The sequence below is a fragment of the Mycteria americana genome, chromosome 8 (assembly GCF_035582795.1).
Source record: "Mycteria americana isolate JAX WOST 10 ecotype Jacksonville Zoo and Gardens chromosome 8, USCA_MyAme_1.0, whole genome shotgun sequence".
Lineage (NCBI taxonomy): Eukaryota > Metazoa > Chordata > Aves > Ciconiiformes > Ciconiidae > Mycteria > Mycteria americana.
Window position 1 is genome coordinate 48,986,066 of NC_134372.1, and position 19,280 is coordinate 49,005,345.

Here is a 19,280-nt window from a genome sequence, read left to right on the forward strand (position 1 = left end):
ATTTGCAAATCCCATTCCCCTAACCCGTAACGACAAAACGAGCGCCTTGGGGCAGAGATCTTCCCACGGTCACCCAGACTTTGCGTAACGAATCCGAAGCCCCGGCTTCCCAGCGATCCCGGTGAGCGAGGGCCAAGAAGAACCGGTGCCCCGAGGAGGCTGGCTTGGGCAAAGGCCAAGCAGGGCGCTGGCAAGCAGATCCTCCAGATGACGGGGTGGTTCTCTGCCACGCCGGGATCTCTGTCACTCGGACGCGGCGGCGCTTTGGCCCGAGGAACGTCACTGACACCGTTCTGGAGACTGTCTCACCTGAGGTGGAAAAGCACGTGAAAATTCCTCTGGCATTAGGTTATCCAGGATACTCCCTTCCCTCCAGCCCTGGCCAGAGGAGAAGGAAACGCACATGAGAAAAATCCATGTGTCAAATGGAAAACAGTAAAACTGGGAGGGATTTTTTTATCGGCAAACAAAGGGAGATAAAAATAATCTGTGCAAGAAAGAAGGGTGGCTGTTCACCCGGCGCAGCGTGCCTGCTCTGGGGAGCGCAAGCACAGAAAGGGGGCTGTGCGAGCGGGACGCGGTACAACCGTGTCACACGACCAGCAAGTCACCGCGCTCAACGTTAGGAAGGATGCAGAGAGAGATACCGACGGCTGTTTCCTGGGCTGAGAGGGGATGACAGAGCGACATGCTTTGATTAAAATACTTTTCCGTCTGAAATATTCACGAGCAAAATGGGGTTTGCTCTTTTTCTGTCACAAGGTGTAAGAGCAGGTGACAGGGCTGGGACTCCTGAGCTTCACCGTTCTCCCCTCCGTTCAAGGAGAGGCCGATCGGCCACGGCAATAGCGTGTAAGATCGGTTGTCCTTATGGCCTTTCAAGCGCTGCCGTGGCTGTCCCCGACTAGAAAACTCAATGTTTTCTGAAACGCTCAGTAGCTTCGGCACCTTTCTAAGATAGACATCACTCCAACTAGATGTGCCAGCCACCCATCAGCCAGTACAGGTTTGAGGATTTTGAGCAACTTCTTATTTATTTCTGCTCAAAGATCAGACAAGAGAGTCCCTGGAGTCCTCTCCCAAGGGAAAAAAAAGCAAGCTGTCTCTCTGAGCCGCCTGGACAAAGCCATTTGGGGACTACCTGCCTTCTCCAAGCCAGGCTTCACTCGGGAACAGCGGCAGAGCTGTTGCTCACCAAGTCCACCTCCTCTACCTCCTGCCGTTGCCCCGCCGGGGCTGCCATCACCTCCTCCTCGTGCCCACCAGCATCTCCCCAGTGAAGGTGTCGTCCCTTCAGCTCTCCTAGGAGGGCTGCTCAGTAGATCACTTCCCTCCCTGTTAGATGGAACTGCTCCAGGGTAGACAAGACCGATGAGGTTTCCGCAGTTCCTGGGACTCTTTGGACAGCAGCAGCTGAAGGAGCCGTAGCGTGGTCGTACTGACAGATGTCCAAGAGCGGTAATCACCACGGCAGAGCCGCGGGGCAGCTGAGAAGGTGCTAATCTCCCTGCAGGCTGCTGGAGCCAGGAGAGGGCATGTGACAGGGGCCGCAGCCTTGGCATCTCAATCAAGGCTTCCTTCCCACACGGTTTCACGGCCTGCCTGGGCCAGGTAGGTGTTAACGGCACCCAGCACTGGGAAACGAGCCTGAAAGTGTGATTTCCAGAGTAAATACAGAAATACAAACCATTGTTTTACTCTCTGAATCTTCTACAATGAATGAAAAGGAAGCGGGGATTATGGAAGCCCGCAGTGGACCTGGAACACAAGTGGCCTCGCTGTCCCGTTTCACCAAATCCTTGCCCGGTGTCATCATCGATTTTTTCAGGAAAAGGTTTGGTGTTTCATGTGCCAAAAGAAACACTGGGCAGGAAGGCACAAATTACAGTTGTGTTTGTGCTTTTTAGTCTTAACTACTTGATTTATGGATTCTGATGAAGTGATTACAGATGAAAGAAAACATTCCAGGGAACAAGATCTGCACGTTGCTGCGGTCTCGTGTCTGTCCTTCTGTACGAGTTACAGTGGAAAACAAAACAGGAAAATCACCAGGGGCACCTGGTCACCACACACTTTTCTCTTCTCTGTTGTAGAGCTCTGGCCACGTGCGCAGTGCGGCACTGAACAGAAGACAACAGCACCTGCCCTAAAGAGCTTGCTCTCTAGACAGCCACGCGACAGATTTCTGACTTCTGTTTGGGCTTGAGAATGGTAAGGAAGAGCAGCGATTGAATTCTGTTGGTCAATAAATAAATATAGAACTCATTTGTTACCACGCTCGTTGTTTGTGTTGCTAATGTGCCTAGAAAGCCCAGTGATGGACCAGGATGCCACTGTGTTACACACAAGTGCAAACAGATACAGCGCCAAGTAGTCCTAGAAAGGCAGCGGCCAGCTACAGAAAACTAGGCAGTAACAAAACAGTTGTCGCTGTGGAAAAGGGAAATGTTGAGGAGGATGATGAGATTGCTCTGCAAAATACACGGAGAAACCCTCCCAGCAGGAGGGCTGCAGAGAAGAAAGCACGAAGGCACTTATTTGAAAATGCATGAAGTGGGTTATAGAAACCGATGCTGTGAATGAATTTGAGGCAACCAACTTTTCAGTACTTCATACTGAAAGTGAGACAGGCAGGGATGTGCTGGGAAGGATCTAGAAAAAGAGACGTAGTTTTTGATGCAACGAAGGGATGGGGCCAGCAGAAATGTGCCAAGAGATGGGTAGCCTGGTCAAAGCGAGAGGGTAGAGTGATCTTTACAGCAGCTCTTTGTGTGAAACGATACATGACTGCCTTTGTCAAGGCTGGGCAGAAGGATGTTGTGGCAACGGGGCTGCACGATGATGAAACCCCATGTTAGTTTACAGTACGTACCCTGGCTGGGGGGAGCTTCCCTCCCAGCAACATTACACAGTAAGGGAACTGCAAGGTTGTATGTCACGTCAGTGCCAGGAGCTAGAAATGCTTCCGTGCCAGAGAGGGTACTCAGGTTACACACTGAATCAGGAAAACATCCCTAATGACTGGAAAAAGATACACAGAAAAGATCAAAAGAAGAAGAATAAGCTCAGTATTTAAGCTATGTTGAGACTGAGCTGTTGATTAGGTAACTGTGGACTTTAACAATATACAAATATCTGGTTAAGTAAATGTATGGACTTGCCCAAATAGAGAAGATAACCTGAATTGGCATTTACAGATGAAGTATCTGTATGGCTGTGAAAGAGCTGGAGAGGAAGCTGTGAGGTCTGCGCCCTCCAGCCTGTAACAAAGCTGGAGAGGAAAAGGAGGCCAAGGATTTCAAGAACAGTGCGACTTCAGCAGCTGCTGTGCATAGCCCAAGCACGTACAGAGCACTGGTTCTGATACTGGCCTTGGAAGAAGTCACTGCAGACTTCAGTGGGCAACGGTGGGGAATGAGTGTATATTTAAAGGAGAACTTCAAGCGTGCATACGTTGCCTCAGTAAAAAAAAAAAAAAAAAAAAAGCTATCATAGATGAAAGCACTGAGAGACAGAGAAATATTCTCGCTTTATGGGTGTCTCAATAAATGTTGTAAAGTAACAAAGTTTAATTTAGAAGGTGGCCACACAAAAGCCTGCAATTCACCAAGCAATATAGCAAAGGCAGTGCATGCAACCATGTGCTGCGCTACCTACCAGGCTTTTGGAGAAGCAGAAACCCCAGTTTGCCGTGCCAGCAGAGTATGAGTAATAATTATGCTGAAAGGCTACAAGTGAGCACAAGGCAGTAAATGCTCTTACAAAGATAAACACTTTTTGCCACAGCTATGAGAACCGACCCTCTTAAGGTACCAGGGAACAAGAGCCTGCGTGAGGAAAAGTCACCACCTCGCCAGGTACCAAAGGACGTGAAACACTCAGTAAAGTTCAACTATTGTTGTGGTATATCCACATTCATAGCTTACTTCCTAAGACAGAGAACACACTGGCAGCAGGAGATGGATGTGAATGCTACACAAATTAGACTGATCTGACTCAAATGCCTTCTCTCCCTGCACTTTACCTAGTACAGTGGCTTTATTTCCTTGCTACTTCTTTGATTGCACCTTGATCCCCATTTCCTTGTACAAAGCCAGCAGAACACAGCCAGGATAAGCCAGTGTATGAAAAACAGCTGCCATGCCTGGAATTTCAGCCATTTGCAAAGGTTGTGCATTACAAGAGTAATTGGATTAGAGACTATGGTTGGCAGGCACCACTGGAGCGATTTCTTTCTCTTCAGTAATAAGAGATACCCTTCTTTCTTACCAGAGAGTGACCTAGAAAATGTGTTTGACATACAGCCTTGGATCTTCAGGGAGCTAACCTGTCTTTGTACTGAAGTGGATGTGGACAGATAGCATGGTTAGTTACCATAACATCTTTGAGCTGATAAATCTCCCAGACTGTACCATTAGGTATGTCTCATTCCCACAGAGATCCCAGCTTAGCAGTAAGCCAGGTACAGGTACCTGCTTCACCTGAGCTCCTTTTAAAATCCCAACTGTAGCAAACGGCACAGATGTTCAAATTCTGCTCAAATTCGGCCTGCTCAAATTCTCTTTGCATATACCTTTAATCTTCAGCCAGTGCTGGTAATAGTGTTAGCACTTCTTACAACATAGGGCATTTCTGCCTCCTCAGCAGTTATGTTAAAACAAACAATCCACTGTCCAGCGTTATACCTGCACTGCAAGCATAACAAAATAAATTCCACAACCACAAATGTGAGTTCATGAATGAAAACCATCAGGTTTACAAGTTACTCGGGTTCCTGAGCTTCCAAACAATCTCTCTGTCCCTAAACCTGTTCAACGTGGCTGGCAGGGAAGAGAGAACTTACCAAGTGACTCACAACAGATCTGCACATGCACACTTTCCTTTAGAAACTGATACAAATGCAGCACTCTGAGGACATTAGAGCACTGGCTCAGTTTAAAGATCTGCAAGATGGCCATCTATTTTATATACAGGCAGAAAGGATCAAAACAAAAGGAGCAGTAAAAAAGCTGTTCCGGTTAGCAGTGGAATCGAAAGCCCACCAAAGGAGCACTACAGTTCAGCCAAAGGACCTTGACAAATTCTTGCTAGCGTACATCCCGTACGCTTTCCGGATAAAACAGCTGCTCCCTGTGACTCCCTGTCCCCGCACCAACCGCGGGTCCCTGGCACTGCTCATTCGGCAGCACCGCACCGTCCTTCCAACCGCGTTTGCTACAAGAGACAACCCGAGGCGGCCTGTCGCAAACGTCTGCTGCTCGGCTCTGGGAGGGGTGCTGCAGCCCCGAGCGCAGGTGGGTCAGGCGAGCTCAGACGGTCCTTGACAGGAAGAGGCGCTTCCCAGGAGATCCCGGTTTCCACAGAAGTATTTCCCTTCACCCGCCCAACAGGCCGGACCGGGAGAGTTACCAGAGGCCAGGGACGGACACTGGGCACTGCCCCGGGCAGGACACTGACGGGCACCTCGCTCTCCGGCGGCCGAAGCGGGCAGCAGAGTGGCCAACGCCCCAGCTGCCCACCAGCCGCGTCCCGGGGGGAGCCGGGGCCGGGGGGGCCGGGGGGGCCGCGCCGGCAGGGCCGGAGCAGAGCGGAGCGGAGCGGGTCGCGCCGCCTGAGGCGAGGCGAGGCGAGGCCCAGCGCCTTCCCGCCCTGTCGGTCTGACCGTTCCCTATTGGCCAACGCCCGGCGCCGCGCCCTCCCATTGGCTGCGGCCGGCGCCAGCAGTGGCCCCACCGCCGGTGCCGCTCGCTCCTGATTGGCCGGTGGACTCGGCCGGGAGTTGCCGCGCGCCGTTAGCGATCGGGGGCATCCGCCATCGCTACGGCGGCTGCTGTGGGCCAAGCCCCTCGTTCCGCGAACCTGCCGGCGGCCAGCATGGAGCCCGGGGAGCGCACGGAGGCCGGGGGCTGCGCGGCGGCGGAGGAGACCGGGCCCGTCTTCACGCTGGAGGAGGTGGGGAAGCGCAATTGCAGCCGCGAGGCCTGGCTGGTTATCCACGGGCGCGTCTACGATGTTACCCGCTTCCTGGAGGAGGTGAGGCCGGGCGGGGCGGGGTCCCGGCCCGTCCCCTCAGGGGCCGGCGTGGGAAGGACAAGGCCTGGGGGGGCTGAGGGGAGGAGGAGAGGACCTGGGGGGGCTGAGGGGAGGAGAGGACCTGGGGGGCTGAGAGAGGGAGGAGGGGGCCTGGGGGGGGCTGAGAGAGGGAGGAGAGGGCCTGGGGGGGCTGAGAGAGGGAGGAGAGGGCCTGGGGGGCTGAGAGAGCAGGGAAGGGCCTGGGGGTGCGGGGGTGGTGAGGGAGAGGGACTGGGGGGGTGGGAGTAGAGGGGGCGGGAGGGGTGCCATGGGGGGCAGAGAGCCCGGGGCAGGGGGCTGCAAGGGGAAGGGAGGGGGTGAGTAGGCCCCCGGGGGGGGCTCCTGTGTCCCTGAGGCAGCTCTCTGGCCCCAGGCTGTGGGGCCTCAGCGGCCCAGCAGTGCCCGAAGGAGGGGTCCACGAGCCCCAAGGAGGACCCCAGGAGACCTGCTGGTCGGCTTATATGCTCAGGACAGCTCCTACCCCTGCTCAAAGACACTTGCAAGAAGTGGGAGAGTGATGGCAGGTCGTGTTGGCAAAGGCCAGCGGAGTGCAGGGGTTGTGCTTCTACCCGTTTGAGTCAACTTCTGTTTTCATAGGAAATCTGTTCAGGCATGCCTTACACGGGAGGTGCAGCTCTCCTTAAGCCATGTTACTTCCCTTCTGGTCTTGTAGGGTAAACAGTGTCAGGCTAGATCAGTAGTTTAAATTCAACGTCTCCAGGGACACCCCAGAACTTAGAGGAGAAAGTAATGGTGATTCAGTAGGCGAGCATCAGCCGCACTACTGCCTTCCCAGAGGTGACCATGCACGAGTGATTTGGAAGCGAAGCAGTCTCTGCTGCGTAATCTCCAATTCTCTTGGATGCAGGAAAAAAAATTGCTTCTAGACTCAATGCTTTTGACTTCCATTTTTGAGAAGGTTGAGAGCGGTATCATTAGTGTTTGGAGCTGAAAATAGAGGGGGAAGAAATGGTAACAAAATTTCAAAGGGTTTTTATCCCAGCTTAAAATAACACCAAAGCCTTTGTAGATCTAGAGGGTAATGTACGAAAGTTAGTCTGAGTCAGCTCTAAAAGAAGAGCACTTCATTGAAAGTGCGCATGTTGCTGCTTGCTGGTTTTGCTTGTCAAAATTAAACTCTGATTTTCCTCCAGGCATATATGATTAAAGCATGTCTGCTATGTAGTCATAACATATAATGATCTTAGTGAGGTGTAGAGGCTTATCAGATAGGAGAAGAGAATGATAACCTGGTAGCCTTTTTTTTACAGTGGTCTGAGACAGCTGGAAGTAGTGGCTTTCCATGTAGCTTTTGGTATTTGTTTACAAAGTTGGATACAATTGATTTTTTTCATGGGATCCAGCATCATAATGCTTCGTTCAGAATCTGACTTGCGCTTTGAGTCTTCCCCCCAATGTTTAAGAGAGCCTCTCAGGTATTTCAGTGAACAAATTAGGGAGTGTCTTTTACTACGGTGGCTTGAGCTGGCCTTTGTCTTAGCCAGTTCTGCACTGTGTATAGCTTTTATAATGAAAAATCTTGCTTTCACAGTACCACAAATGGATCCTGGCTGCTTGCTCCTTTGCTCACCAGTGTCTGCTGTTGGTACTTCCAGATGCCTCTGTGTCAGGTGCAGGATCTGAAAAGCAGCCTGCTGAGCAGCTGCTGTTCTTGGGTCTTTGATACTTGAGAGACTCTAGGCACCCAGTATGCTGGAAAAAAAAGTACGTGGGGCAGTGGGATGGTGCCTGATGGAAGCACGGCAGTCGGGAGCAGCAGTGGCATGAAGAATTATCAGCTGATGCTCAGCTGTTTGTTTCACAGGAGAGCCTGCAGGTCTGGCTGAGGTGAGGGACTGGCTGCACATTTAGTTGCATACATCTACAACAAGATGCAAACTGTACTGTAGAGAGCTTATCGTTGGGGTGGGAACGAGAAGACAACTGTATTGAGTGTGACTCTTAACTCAGGAAGCTGTTAAATGGCAGAGCTCTGAGCAGAATGAAGGTACTTAGATTCCTATTCCAGGGTCAGTTCACAAGACCAGGAGTTTTCCAGCTGGTACGTGAGGATTGTTTGAGCAGCTGACTGCCTCCTTCGACATGCACGCCCCCTCCAGTGTTTGGGCTCCCCGGCACTAGGCCAAACCTGTCATCTGGCATCTGTCAAATTCCTGAGAGTGCAGTGGAGTACAAAGTTGTGGGCCCAACTACCTCTGCTGATCAAATGAAACGGGCAGGGTGGCGGGTGTATTTTGAAGAACGTTTGTTGCTCCACTAGTTTCTGAAATCTTTCATGTTTGCCTGCATCTAAAAGTCTAGTACAAGAACCAGGGGACATCAGAGAAGCTGGCTGGAGCCAGGTTCAAAACAAACAAATGATGTTTCTTCATGCAACAGGGAGCAGACCAGTGGAACTCCTTGCCAAAGGTTGTTGTGGATGCAAGAAGGTTAAGTAGATTCAGGGGAAGACTGGGCAAAAAGGTGGAAAAGCAATTAGCTGCTGGTTTCTAAATTACAAAACGCTGTGGGTTTAGGAAGAGCCAAAAACAGCTGGAGGTTGGGACAGTACTTGCAGAAACTACATGCCTTTGTCTCACACTTGCCTCCATGTTCCAATCATGGTTGCTGCTTATCACTTTTCAGACTTAAAAGTTAGAAAAATGTTTTCAAGACATTTACCCCAGTGTGAATGGCGCTGTGTTTCAGAGCACGGACGCTGCGTGGTGGTCACAGTCTTCACCTCGGCATTCTCTGTGTAAGAGAGCATCTGGGATGTGCTCCCTGGGACACCTTCAGTATTGTAAATGAGCCCAGAAAAACGCCTCACTCCCCTCCCAGTCAGCCAGGTTTAGCAGTGCCCTAAATGTTACCTTGAGATGATACTTCATATCGCCCTTTCCAAGCCCTTTATCCCATTTGTGTTTTTCTGACATGAAAAAGATCTCCTTGGACTAGGGGAAGGAAGAAGAAGGGGACTGTTTTACCTGTGCCAGCATGGCTGGCACAACAGTCTGCTATGTACACCCCTTGCTGACACACTGAAACTTGTAAACGTAGATCAAGGCCTAATTTATTGGCAAAAATAAACTTTATATCTGTTACCCCACTGTAATCAGTCGAGTAACAGGGGAACAATGTGTAGCTGATGGGAACCAGGAGTGTTTGTCTTGTTTAAAAGTTACAGTTGTCTGATAAACTGTTCTGCTTTAGAGCTCTGAGTCGCTGTAACTGCAGCTATCAGGGTTTCAGTGGGTAATATTTCCCCTTGATCCTGTGTAGTCACTGAAGCAGTGTCGAATTGTTGCCTTTTCTGGCCTTTGGTCACAGATTATTTGAACAGGATTGCTGAATTCCACTGGAGCGTTACCTTGGAGTGATTGTGTAATCTCAAAGAAGCCTCACTGCTAAAAGATTGTCGAATTTTGCTTCACGATTCCTGCAAACTAGGTACAGCAGGTCAGACATTAGCTAGCCAACTCAAAATCTGTATGATGTTTGAAGCATAGATCAGTTTAAATTTCCACTTTGTTATCTACTGTGTAATAGGAGCAACAATTAAGACATTTATCACATAGCAAAAGTCTACTGAATTATTAGAACATGAACAAAATGCAGATGTGCAAAGATGGCAACCGAAATTTCATAGATGTGTCTGAGAGACTGCAATCTCTTGTGCTTCAGAAAGCCTGTAAGTGCCTGAAATGAAGTGTGATTATTTGAAATCTGAGATAGCTTTATGGCGATAGTATAATTTTCTCCCAAATCTAGGTAACTGGACCACCAGAATACATACTATTACTCCTGATTGCAGTAGTCTAGCAAAGCAAGTGTAGACTGGCTAGAGCAAAAAGGGCTGGCTGCTCAGGTAGGTGAACGATGAGTGAGGAAGCAGAGGAAGGCAGATGTACCTCCCTGAGAGGCTTATGAGGTCTGGTACTGCTCACACTTACACCCTCACCACACTGGTATTAAAATCTGTGGCTTTTAATTTGTGCACAATCTGTAATAGACTGATTTTCACAAGCATTCTTATGATAGAGGGACATGGTTTATCTCTATTTTTACATATGGCTAGAAGAGTTTGGAGATACATGTTTCTTCAGTATACCCCTTTGTCTGTTATCTGAGTCCACAAGACGCAGCAGTCACCACCGCGTTGTGTCTTGGCATGTGCTGCTGCTTCTGAGACCCGTGATAAGCGTAACTAGAAATCTATTTGAACCAGTTTCCAAGTGGACTGAGCCTGGGTTGTGACAACTCTAACCCAAGCTGGTCAGTTGGTTTCAAGTATAATGTTCGTCAAACTATGTTTCAAAAGAAGGAAATGTTCTAGTATTGACAGCTTCTCTTTAAAATTAGATGGTTCTAACAGAAGTTACGCTCTTTCCAATCAAGTATATAGCTAAGGTGGGGTCTGTGCTCGGAAGAGCCAGTAGTTAAGAGCATTATCATTGAGATGAGAGTGAAGAGGAGGGAAGTATCAGGTGGTTGCTTACACCAAAGAGGCAGCAAGCTTTTAGATTCTTGCCTCCTTCCTGCACCAGCAGTAGGAAACCAATATTGAAAACCCTTCTTTGTCTTTTTGCATTTAATTCCTGTGTACTCTGGTGTATCTGAAACCAGAACTCTGTGAGGGAGAAGGAGGAATGTCAGAGATCTGGTTTTGCTCGTGCTGACTTGCTCCAGCTTTGCAGAGATGTTTTTGGGGAAATCTGTTCCGTGTCTTAAAACAAGCTTTGAAAGATGTGTGATTGACGAACACCATTGGCTGCTTGTCCTTGTTTTTTGGCTTGTATGGTACTGGCACATTATTACTGCACAGTAATACTCTTGCCTTTCCTGGCTTATTTCTCTAATACTGGGAGCTAGGAATGAAAGCTTTTGCATCCCTCCTCAGCCTGATGATCTTGTGTCTTACCTGATCCAGCAATCTAATTAGTTGTAGAGCTTAGTGGTGCTTCTGAGCTCATTTGTGGTTTACAGTGGGTCTCTTAACAGCAGTTGCCAGCCAGACGTATGCAGACAGGCACTTGGAGTTTGTGAAAAGGCAGCCCTGGGCTCTCACCTTCTGCAGTGAGTTTCTGTGTTGCGCTCTCAGAAGCCTTTGCTGCGTGCCTACGGTTCTGACGTGCTGCTGCTTTTTGCTTGCTCTGTATCACTTCTAAAGGCTACGCAGATAGAGCATCTTCTGAGGTCTCATGAATAAATACGACCTTGCTGGCTGAACACAGAAGATGGACTATATGAGCTGCTAATTAGGGAGCGAGTCATCAAGGGCAAACTTTCTTTGCTTGCCACCATAGAACATCGGTGACATTTAAAGTGAGCTTGGAGTGAATCTGGGGTTGCTCAACTGCCTGCTTCCGCTGTTCTTCTCTGGACCCGGTTTGGAATTCGGAGAACTTGATTCAAAGATCACACTGAAATGATGCTTTTGAGAGCACCTGCTGTAGCTGTGAGTATTGCAGAGCATGAGGAAGTCTTGGGTTTTCTCCCCCCTAAATCTCCTGACTGTGGCAAGAGCAGGCTGGCCTCCCTTCTGTCCCGCCTGGGCCAGGGACTCTGGAGGGTGCCTTGTACTGGTGACGGCTGTTGTGCTTTCACTTCCAAATGACAGGGTTCTCCCTGTAAAACTCTTTTCTCTGCTCAGTGGCGTTGGTCATACCCTTCCAGAACTGGTGCTTCAAGACTCCTGACGTTGCTGTCAATGTGTACTTTATTTATTGTGTATGCTGAAGGCTCCAGTGACAACGAGGTTCCAGTTCTATTACTGTTGTTGAGGAAGACTTCTGAGGACTGGCACTTGGGCCCACCTCTCTTGTTCTTGTTTGCTTTTCTCTGTTTCTTTTCAGAAACAGACATTTTTCAGCCATTGTTTCCTCTGGAAGTACTTTTTTTTTTTTCCCCCCACAGTTTGCAACACTTTCAGTTTTCATGTTTTCCTGCAGGAGCTGGAGCTTTGAGAAGTTTTGTGGCAGAGTAAATGACTTCCTGTATAAATAGTCTGGTTTTACGTTTGCTCGGGTATGACAAGGTAGGAATTGTCTGGCTGGAGTTGTGGTTGTCTAGACTAGGGAGTCCTTTCAGAAATATGCCAAAATGTTTTGAAGTTTTTTCTTTTGGCTTGGTGATTACAGTGAAGGACAGATGTGCATGAATAAATAATTCTTTTTCTTACTTGTGGATTTAGCACGTGCATAGAAAGGCTTCAGACCCAAAGATGTAAAGAGGAGTAAACTTTACTGTTCTTCTTGTCTCCTGTACTTTACCGTTCTTCTCGTCTTGTGTATATGCAAAGACTGGATGCCACTGAAAGCCAATATCCACTGCATGTTCCCTGTTACTGCCGGTTTTGTCTGCCCTTTTAGGGTGGATGATTAGGAAAGCAAGGTTAGCTTCTTAAAATTCAGTTCTGATATTTTTCCATCTGAAGAGAGATTTCTGGTGAGACATCCCTAAGGAGTTCTTCTGGAAGGCTGAAAGTAAATGGCCAGCTTTTCATCCCCTAGCTTCTGTGGATCTTTGCAAGCATGCTTATCAAATAGCTGAAAATTGGACAGTTGTTCCGAGTAGTGTGCATAGACAATATACAGCATCCGACCACTGCAGCCATGTCTGAGAGTGTGATCTAAGGGGCGCAGGAATGATCTAAAGGGTGGCCTTGCTGCAGCCTGTGTTCCCATTAACTCCCTTCCGTGAAGAGAGACATGCATCCAGCTCTGTAGTGAGCTCATTCACAGCTACCCCAGCAGATAATCGCTTCCTTTTCTTTTTTTTTTTGTAGGGTGGGTTTTCTGCTAGGGTAGTCCCTGATCTGACTCCCTCTGAGATCAAGTGAGCCTGAGGGTTGGTGTGGGAGAAATGACAGCAAGACCTGTAGCCAGGCATGGAGGGAATGAGCAGAGTGGAGCCTCGCTTGGTTTTACAGCTAAGGCAATCTAATAACTGACAGCTAACCGCACTGTGTCCTAGGACTGCAGACTTTGCCCTTCATGGCTGCTGAGAAAGCTCCACGTTGATTTTGTTACATACCTGGACAATAAAGGGATTTATTCAGAATAAAGAGCTCTGATATGAGGATTGCAGAATTGGCTGCAGCAACTCACTGGAGTAAACAACTGGACTGTTTTTGTGTCCATAGTGAGTATGTTTGGTATGAGGTGTGATAGTCAAGTGGGACTATTTAGACTTTTGGCAGCAAAAACAGACAAGCTGAAGGAAGAGGGGCAATGACAACTGTTCCGTGTCTGTGGGAAGGAAAAGGCCATTACAGAGAAAAACAGGTGTGTTAGTCCTTTGATCTGAAATTTAGTCTAACATCTCTTCTCCAGTTCCAGGCTTGTAGCTGTTAGAGGCATTTCAGGCAGCAGCGAACAAGTCTCATCTTCTCAACTAGCGCATTTAGTGCTTGTTGCCTGATGCTCTAGAAAACTGGGTTAGTCCCTGTGTGTGCACTCAGAAGCATGACCACTTTACTGGTTTAACTGGATTAGCTGATAGTTTAAACTGAACTATTTGTTCACACTCGCACTGTAAAGAGATTGTACTTCACTGGCTTTGTGGTAAGCGCTTTCCATTGCCAATCTGTTTCTGGAATTATGGCACTGACAGTGCTAGAGAAGAGCCCAACCCTTCAAGGAAAACAGGATTGCTCCAGGGTTTTTTGTCAGTTTGTACCGTTTGGTCTGACAGTTGTCGGTGACCGTCTGCCACCAACAGAAATGCCAGTGTCGTTGTGGAGCGTCCTGTGGATTTGATACTTCTGTTGGTGTAACTTCTGAATCTCTGAGATCAGTATATGCTGTCAAACAGTATAATTTTTCGTGACGCTTTTTTTTTCTCTGGTTGTTGAGTGGTTGTACACTGGATCAAGTCCAGTATTGTTGGGGCTACGCTAGAGTCATAGCTTCTTATGCCACAAGAAAACATGACGTGTTTCTCCTCTGTTCTTCTCCATTCCTCATTGCACAGCTATGTGCAGAGAGAGGCTGTCAGCCAAATACTATTATTTTTTGTAGTATGTGAAGAAGTAGCATATCCTTTCCTCCACTGGTGTCTGTAAAGGCAGTGTTGTCTTGTGCTTCACTAGCAGTTGCGTTGCCTCAGGAAAGTTCTTGAGAAAATCATGCGGGAGAGGCTCCTCTGCAAGCAAGGGAGTCTGATTTATGCAGTGAAGCCCACGGAAAGCTACATGAGGATATCCTTTCTTTTGTATTATTTTCTTGCCCAAATCCATTACAGAATCACAGAAGGGATAGCTTGGCTGTGGGGGACAAAGCTGTGCTTCCCTGTGTGTGTTGGGGATTCACCTCTTTGGGAGGATTTTTATTATGCAAGGTGCTTTCCAGGCTGTGCAGCACACGTCGTTCTCTGTGAATTCCTGCAGGAGAGGTTGGACAACTGAATCTTTGGAAGATTTTATTGATTACGTTGGTTAGAGGCATCCGTGATGAACGGAAGAGGTTGGAAGGAAGGCTGCTGACACTCTTGGTACCTTTTTTGCATCTAGCCCTTTGCTCATCTGAGGTCTTCTCTTCCAGCATCCAGGTGGAGAAGAGGTTTTGCTCGAACAAGCTGGTAGAGATGCCACAGAGAGCTTCGAAGATGTTGGGCATTCCACAGATGCCAGGGAAATGCTCAAGCAGTACTACATAGGGGAGATCCACCCGGTAAGGACCAGCTGGCTGTGACAGCCTCTTTCAAACACAGGATGGGACTGTCTAAAAGCGTGACTCTCCTTTGTGTAATGCACTAAACACGTACACCAAGATGTCTTGTGAAATAAGTAAGTAGTTAACAGTTTTAGGCAGCCTCTGTGTTGTCCAGGATTTCTGTTGAGGAAAGAGGATCTCTGTTTAGGAAACAAAACTAAATTAGTCTTCTCTTTCCACCATTCAGAACAGATTTCTCACTCCAATTAAATCAGGGGCACTTAAAGAAGCTAATCTAATCAGTTCCCTCCTTAGCTGGTGGTACCATAACTTCCCCTTGCCTTGTAATTTAGAGTTCAGGAGGGTGAGAGATCATAGGGGCACGGCACAAACACCGACTTCCTGCCTGCTACAAAGACGGTACTGAAGGAACGACTGCTTTGAAAGCCGAGTCCAGGCAATTACCCCTATGATGAGGACTGTGTACAGAACAATTCCCTCATAAAGACTGCAGGTTTCTCTTGATGTCAGTGCTTATCTTTTTCTCTTCTTTTTTTACCCCTTGACAGCACGATCGTAAAAAAGAAGGTTCTAAGGTAAGCTATTAGTGTTTTACTTTTCCGTTTTAATTTAATGCTGTGGAAATGATATTATGCTCACAAAATGAACAAAGAAGTTGTCGCACAGCTTTTTTTTTTTTTTTTTTTTTTTCCTGTGGAGCTTGTGGCTTTATGTTTACACAAACTACAGTAATGAATAAATCTTCCAAGCAAATTATACCTTTGTTTTTGTTCTGAAGCTCAGCAGTCACCTCGCTGTGAAATTGGAAGTGTTTTTTGTGCCCTCTCTCCCCTGACATCAGCAAATGTTATTTCCACACCTTGAGCCACCGACCGTTTTTTTGCATTACTCGCTATATCCTGACCACTGAACTGTTAGTGTTGTTACATTCAAGCCAGGAGACAGGCACAGCCATCGTGGGGTTGGCTGCAAAACAAGAATTCTCTGTTAACTGCCCTAGTAATCATTGGTGTTGCTAAAAACTCAGGTACTCCTGGATTAGAACAGGGCACAGCATTGCAAAAATGCCTTTGAAATGGATGGGGAGAGGGAAATGGTAATAAATAGAATCCCATCTGAGAGGTAAACATGTGCCTTGCAGCTGGCTCCTCTTCTCGCTTGGCTTGAAGGCTTGGACCAGGTGCGGCTCTGCCTTCAACAACGCTTTCATTAGATGTTCGAAGCAGGGCCACTTGCAGAGTAGCAGGAATCAAGAAGGAAACTGTCAACAGAGAGGGCAGCGACTGAAGCCCCTGGGAGTGTTTGCTTGCTGTAGGCAGCCATAGAAACAATAACTCAGGCTGGGTAAAGCCTACGCTTAGTTTTAACACGGGACTGCATGATTATGCATATATTCACCTTAAAATGTATTGTTTGGTTCAACTCCGTTTCATAAACAGAATCGCATGTCTAAAATGTGCATAGAAATAAGTAGTAATCTGAGTAGCTCCCTTGGATATGAGTTAAATATTTTTTTTCAAATATTTTTCTCTTCTGGGGAGAAAGTCCAGTGAGTTATGTACAGCTAAGGACTTTCTCCAGTGTACAACACCTGTTTTAAAAGCAGGCCCAAGTATAATTTAAAAATAGCAGCAAGAGATAGAAGTCAGCAATGTAAAAAATAAATAGGGGGGAACTACAAAAAAAAGTTGTACATGTATACTCTTGTGACGCAGCTCAGAGGTAGCTCCCCGCAGATAAGCGTCAATGTTTAGCATCCACTGAACGCATTATGGCAGAAAAGCAAGCACTGAGGCTCTCAAGAAACGGAGATAATTCTGTTTAAGATGGGCAGGAAAGGTGACTTTTGGCTGGTAGGTATTGATTAAACTGGAGAGCAGCACCAGCCATCGAGGAAGAGGCTATATAGTTGATGAAAGCCTAAATGAGAATTTCGGCTGACTGGAAAAAGTATTTAAATTCTCGGAGTTTTATGAAAGGAGAAGTATAAAAGTTTGGAAACGGGTTGCATGCAAGGGAAGAGTTGAAGAGAACGTTGTGGTTGTATGCTTCAGTGGTCAGGCGGCAGGATGGCAAGCGGGGACGTGGGCAGGGGTTTGGAGAGGGATCATATCGAAAGGGCTATCTGTATCAGAGTGCCAGTTATCGTCCGTAGCATATAAGACGAACAGACTGGTTTGCAAGGTAATGAGCAAGACCTTTTTTTGAGAAAGGTGCAAGTTCCAGTGTGAAGTTGAGGACTGGGTGGGAGGGATTGGATTGATGGAAAGAATGTGGAGGTGAGGATGAGGGCAAACATCCCCAGAAACATCCGCAGTTGTGACGGAGGGTGTTTGGGAGAGGAGGGGAGGGTTCTTTTTCCTCTGTATTTGTAATCACATGTTCAGTCATGTAGTCTTATTAGCACGTTTAATGTTTCTTTTTTTCCCCTGCTAACTCCCTCTTTCCTCCTTCAGGATCCAAGTATGACATCCTCAGGCCAAGCAAGGTATAGTATCCTCTTAAAATAAGAGTAAGAAACTGAGGGGCTAGGACTCTCCGTTTGTAGAACTGCATATTAACTCTAACAGGCAGGAAACAAAACCCGGGGCTATTACTGCCCTCTCCTTCCAGCCAGCAGATAGACCAAAGCAACTTGCCAAACTGCAGCGCACCGAGTTAGCTGCCAGGGCGTGCACCTCCCCTGTTGGATGTGGAGACACAGCCGGTGGCGCGAAGTCCCCTGCTCCGCGCTGGGCAGAACGGGCATCTGGGTTTTTCGTATCTTGAATCCTCCGGCCCACGTGTTCATGTTACACAAGTATGGCTGCAGGCCCTTCGCTCTACAGTGATTATTTGGGCGGTCGCTGCAGGCCACGGGGTGATGCAACGCAGCGACGTGCATTTTTTTTGGAGGATCTTTACCGTGACCAGCCCCGTTTAGTTGAAAATCCGGGAGTGCTTACAACCAGAACGGGGCCCTAGTCTTTCGTAGCTGATGCAGAACGTTTTTGCTAAGGAGGCTGCTGAAGGTGAGCCTGTGGCCTCTGGTTTACGAGTGAGGAAGATTTATTGTGGGATAGCTGTAGCAATTTCCATTCTTGAGTCAACTCAGCTGTTTGTATAGCACAAATTACAGTCTAACTTATTTAAGGAAAAAAAAAAAACCCAACCCAACAATCAACAACAAAAAACCCAAATTGGTTTCTGTATGTGCCAGGCGGGAAACTTCAGCAATTCAGCTGCTATTTTATAAGCCACCAAGCCACCCTTGCAGGCGCAGGGGCCTCTCACAGGGGCTGGGCAGAGCGCTGAGCACGGCGACGGCTAGAGCTGCCAAGGCCCCTACGGTTGCTCTGTGAGCTGGGGGGAGACAGGTCCCGCGAGTTCCCTAGATGAAAACAGACACAGAATAAGTGATGAACATCTCGAATGAATTGTTAACTTGGTATTTTCTTCTGGTTTATGTTGTGTGGTTTTTTTCTGTTTTGTTTTTTCTCCCCGTAGTTTCTGGTCAACATGGCTAATCCCCATCTTTGGAGCACTGGTCGTAGGTTTAATGTATCGCTATTACATGTTGGATGGGAGAACCTCTTGAGCTGACCTTGCTGGGACCTCAGAAAGCCTGAAAGAGAGGGTGTGAGAGAGAGTGCATGCATGCAACACGTGGAGTTCTGCTTCCCTTAACTTTTTCTGCCTTGCTTTTAGCTTTGAGTCTGTCAAGTGATGTTGATATCCATGGGACCAAGCTAATACCAAACTCTGCCTGTCCTAACTCTGGGACCTATGGACCTGTCGTATTTTCCTCTTGTGGTGGCAGGGCAAGTGCAGCTTCCCAGTATTCTCTTACATTTGTGTGTGGTCTCCCTCGTGTGTGCGTGCTCGTGCGCTCGCTCTCTCGCTCTCTCTTGCTCTCTGAAGTAAACCACAGACAACCTTTTTCTTTCCATGCCTTTTCGTTAAGCCAGACAACGTGAAACAGCTGCTAGTGAGCCTGTGGATTTGCCTCAGTCCTTCACGTAGCATTGTCAGAAATAAACTCCAAGTTGTCTACAGTCCTTTCCAGAAAAGATGTCCGGAGCTTCGGTTCCGCAGTAACTTTCCCAGTGCATGCAGGCGACACTAACTGGAGCAGCAGGAAATTGTTAGCTTTGCTACCTCTTTCTGTACGTGTCTGTTTTTAACGGTTAAACAAATATAAGTATTTTAAAAGCGATTCTGTTCATTTTGTAATATTTGTACTTGTCCCTTTAAAATGTATATTCTGTGAAACAATTTATACTGTGAATCCTGGTTTGTTTGAGCGCTTTTGTGCTGTGTACGGCAATGCCAGAAATGGGAACCGACATGTGGCTTCTCAAAATGCAGATTTTTCTTTCTTCCTGAGGTCTTGATCCAACACATGTATTGGAAACAAAACTCGTTTTTACTTACTGTGAATGTGCACCAGATGGGGGGGGAAAAACCAAATAAATCCAGTCTCTTCTCCCTAAATGAAGAGGGAAAAGAAATCCACTGGGGATTTATGCACAATGCTGTTTTTGTCTTGGAACA

General features: G+C 47.7%; 1 protein-coding gene across 1 annotated transcript; it reads left to right on the forward strand.

Annotated features, from left to right (window-relative positions):
• Window positions 1-5,757: 5,757 nt before the first annotated feature.
• On the forward strand, window positions 5,758-18,942 carry CYB5B (cytochrome b5 type B). The gene is made up of 5 exons (XM_075511157.1): window positions 5,758-6,033; window positions 14,616-14,744; window positions 15,296-15,322; window positions 17,204-17,235; window positions 18,234-18,942. Exons 1-5 carry the CDS (start codon window positions 5,875-5,877, stop codon window positions 18,322-18,324), a joined length of 438 nt encoding a protein of 145 aa, XP_075367272.1. The 5' UTR covers window positions 5,758-5,874; the 3' UTR covers window positions 18,325-18,942.
• The last annotated feature ends 338 nt before the right edge of the window (window positions 18,943-19,280 follow it).

Excerpts from the sequence above, each read along its gene's own strand:
- CYB5B (XM_075511157.1), top strand. The coding sequence starts at position 5,875 with ATGGAGCCCGGGGAGCGCACGGAGGCCGGGGGCTGCGCGGCGGCGGAG. Across the intron at positions 6,034-14,615 it reads TTACCCGCTTCCTGGAGGAG|CATCCAGGTGGAGAAGAGGT; the intron begins GTGAGGCCGGGC and ends CTTCTCTTCCAG. Across the intron at positions 14,745-15,295 it reads ACATAGGGGAGATCCACCCG|CACGATCGTAAAAAAGAAGG; the intron begins GTAAGGACCAGC and ends ACCCCTTGACAG.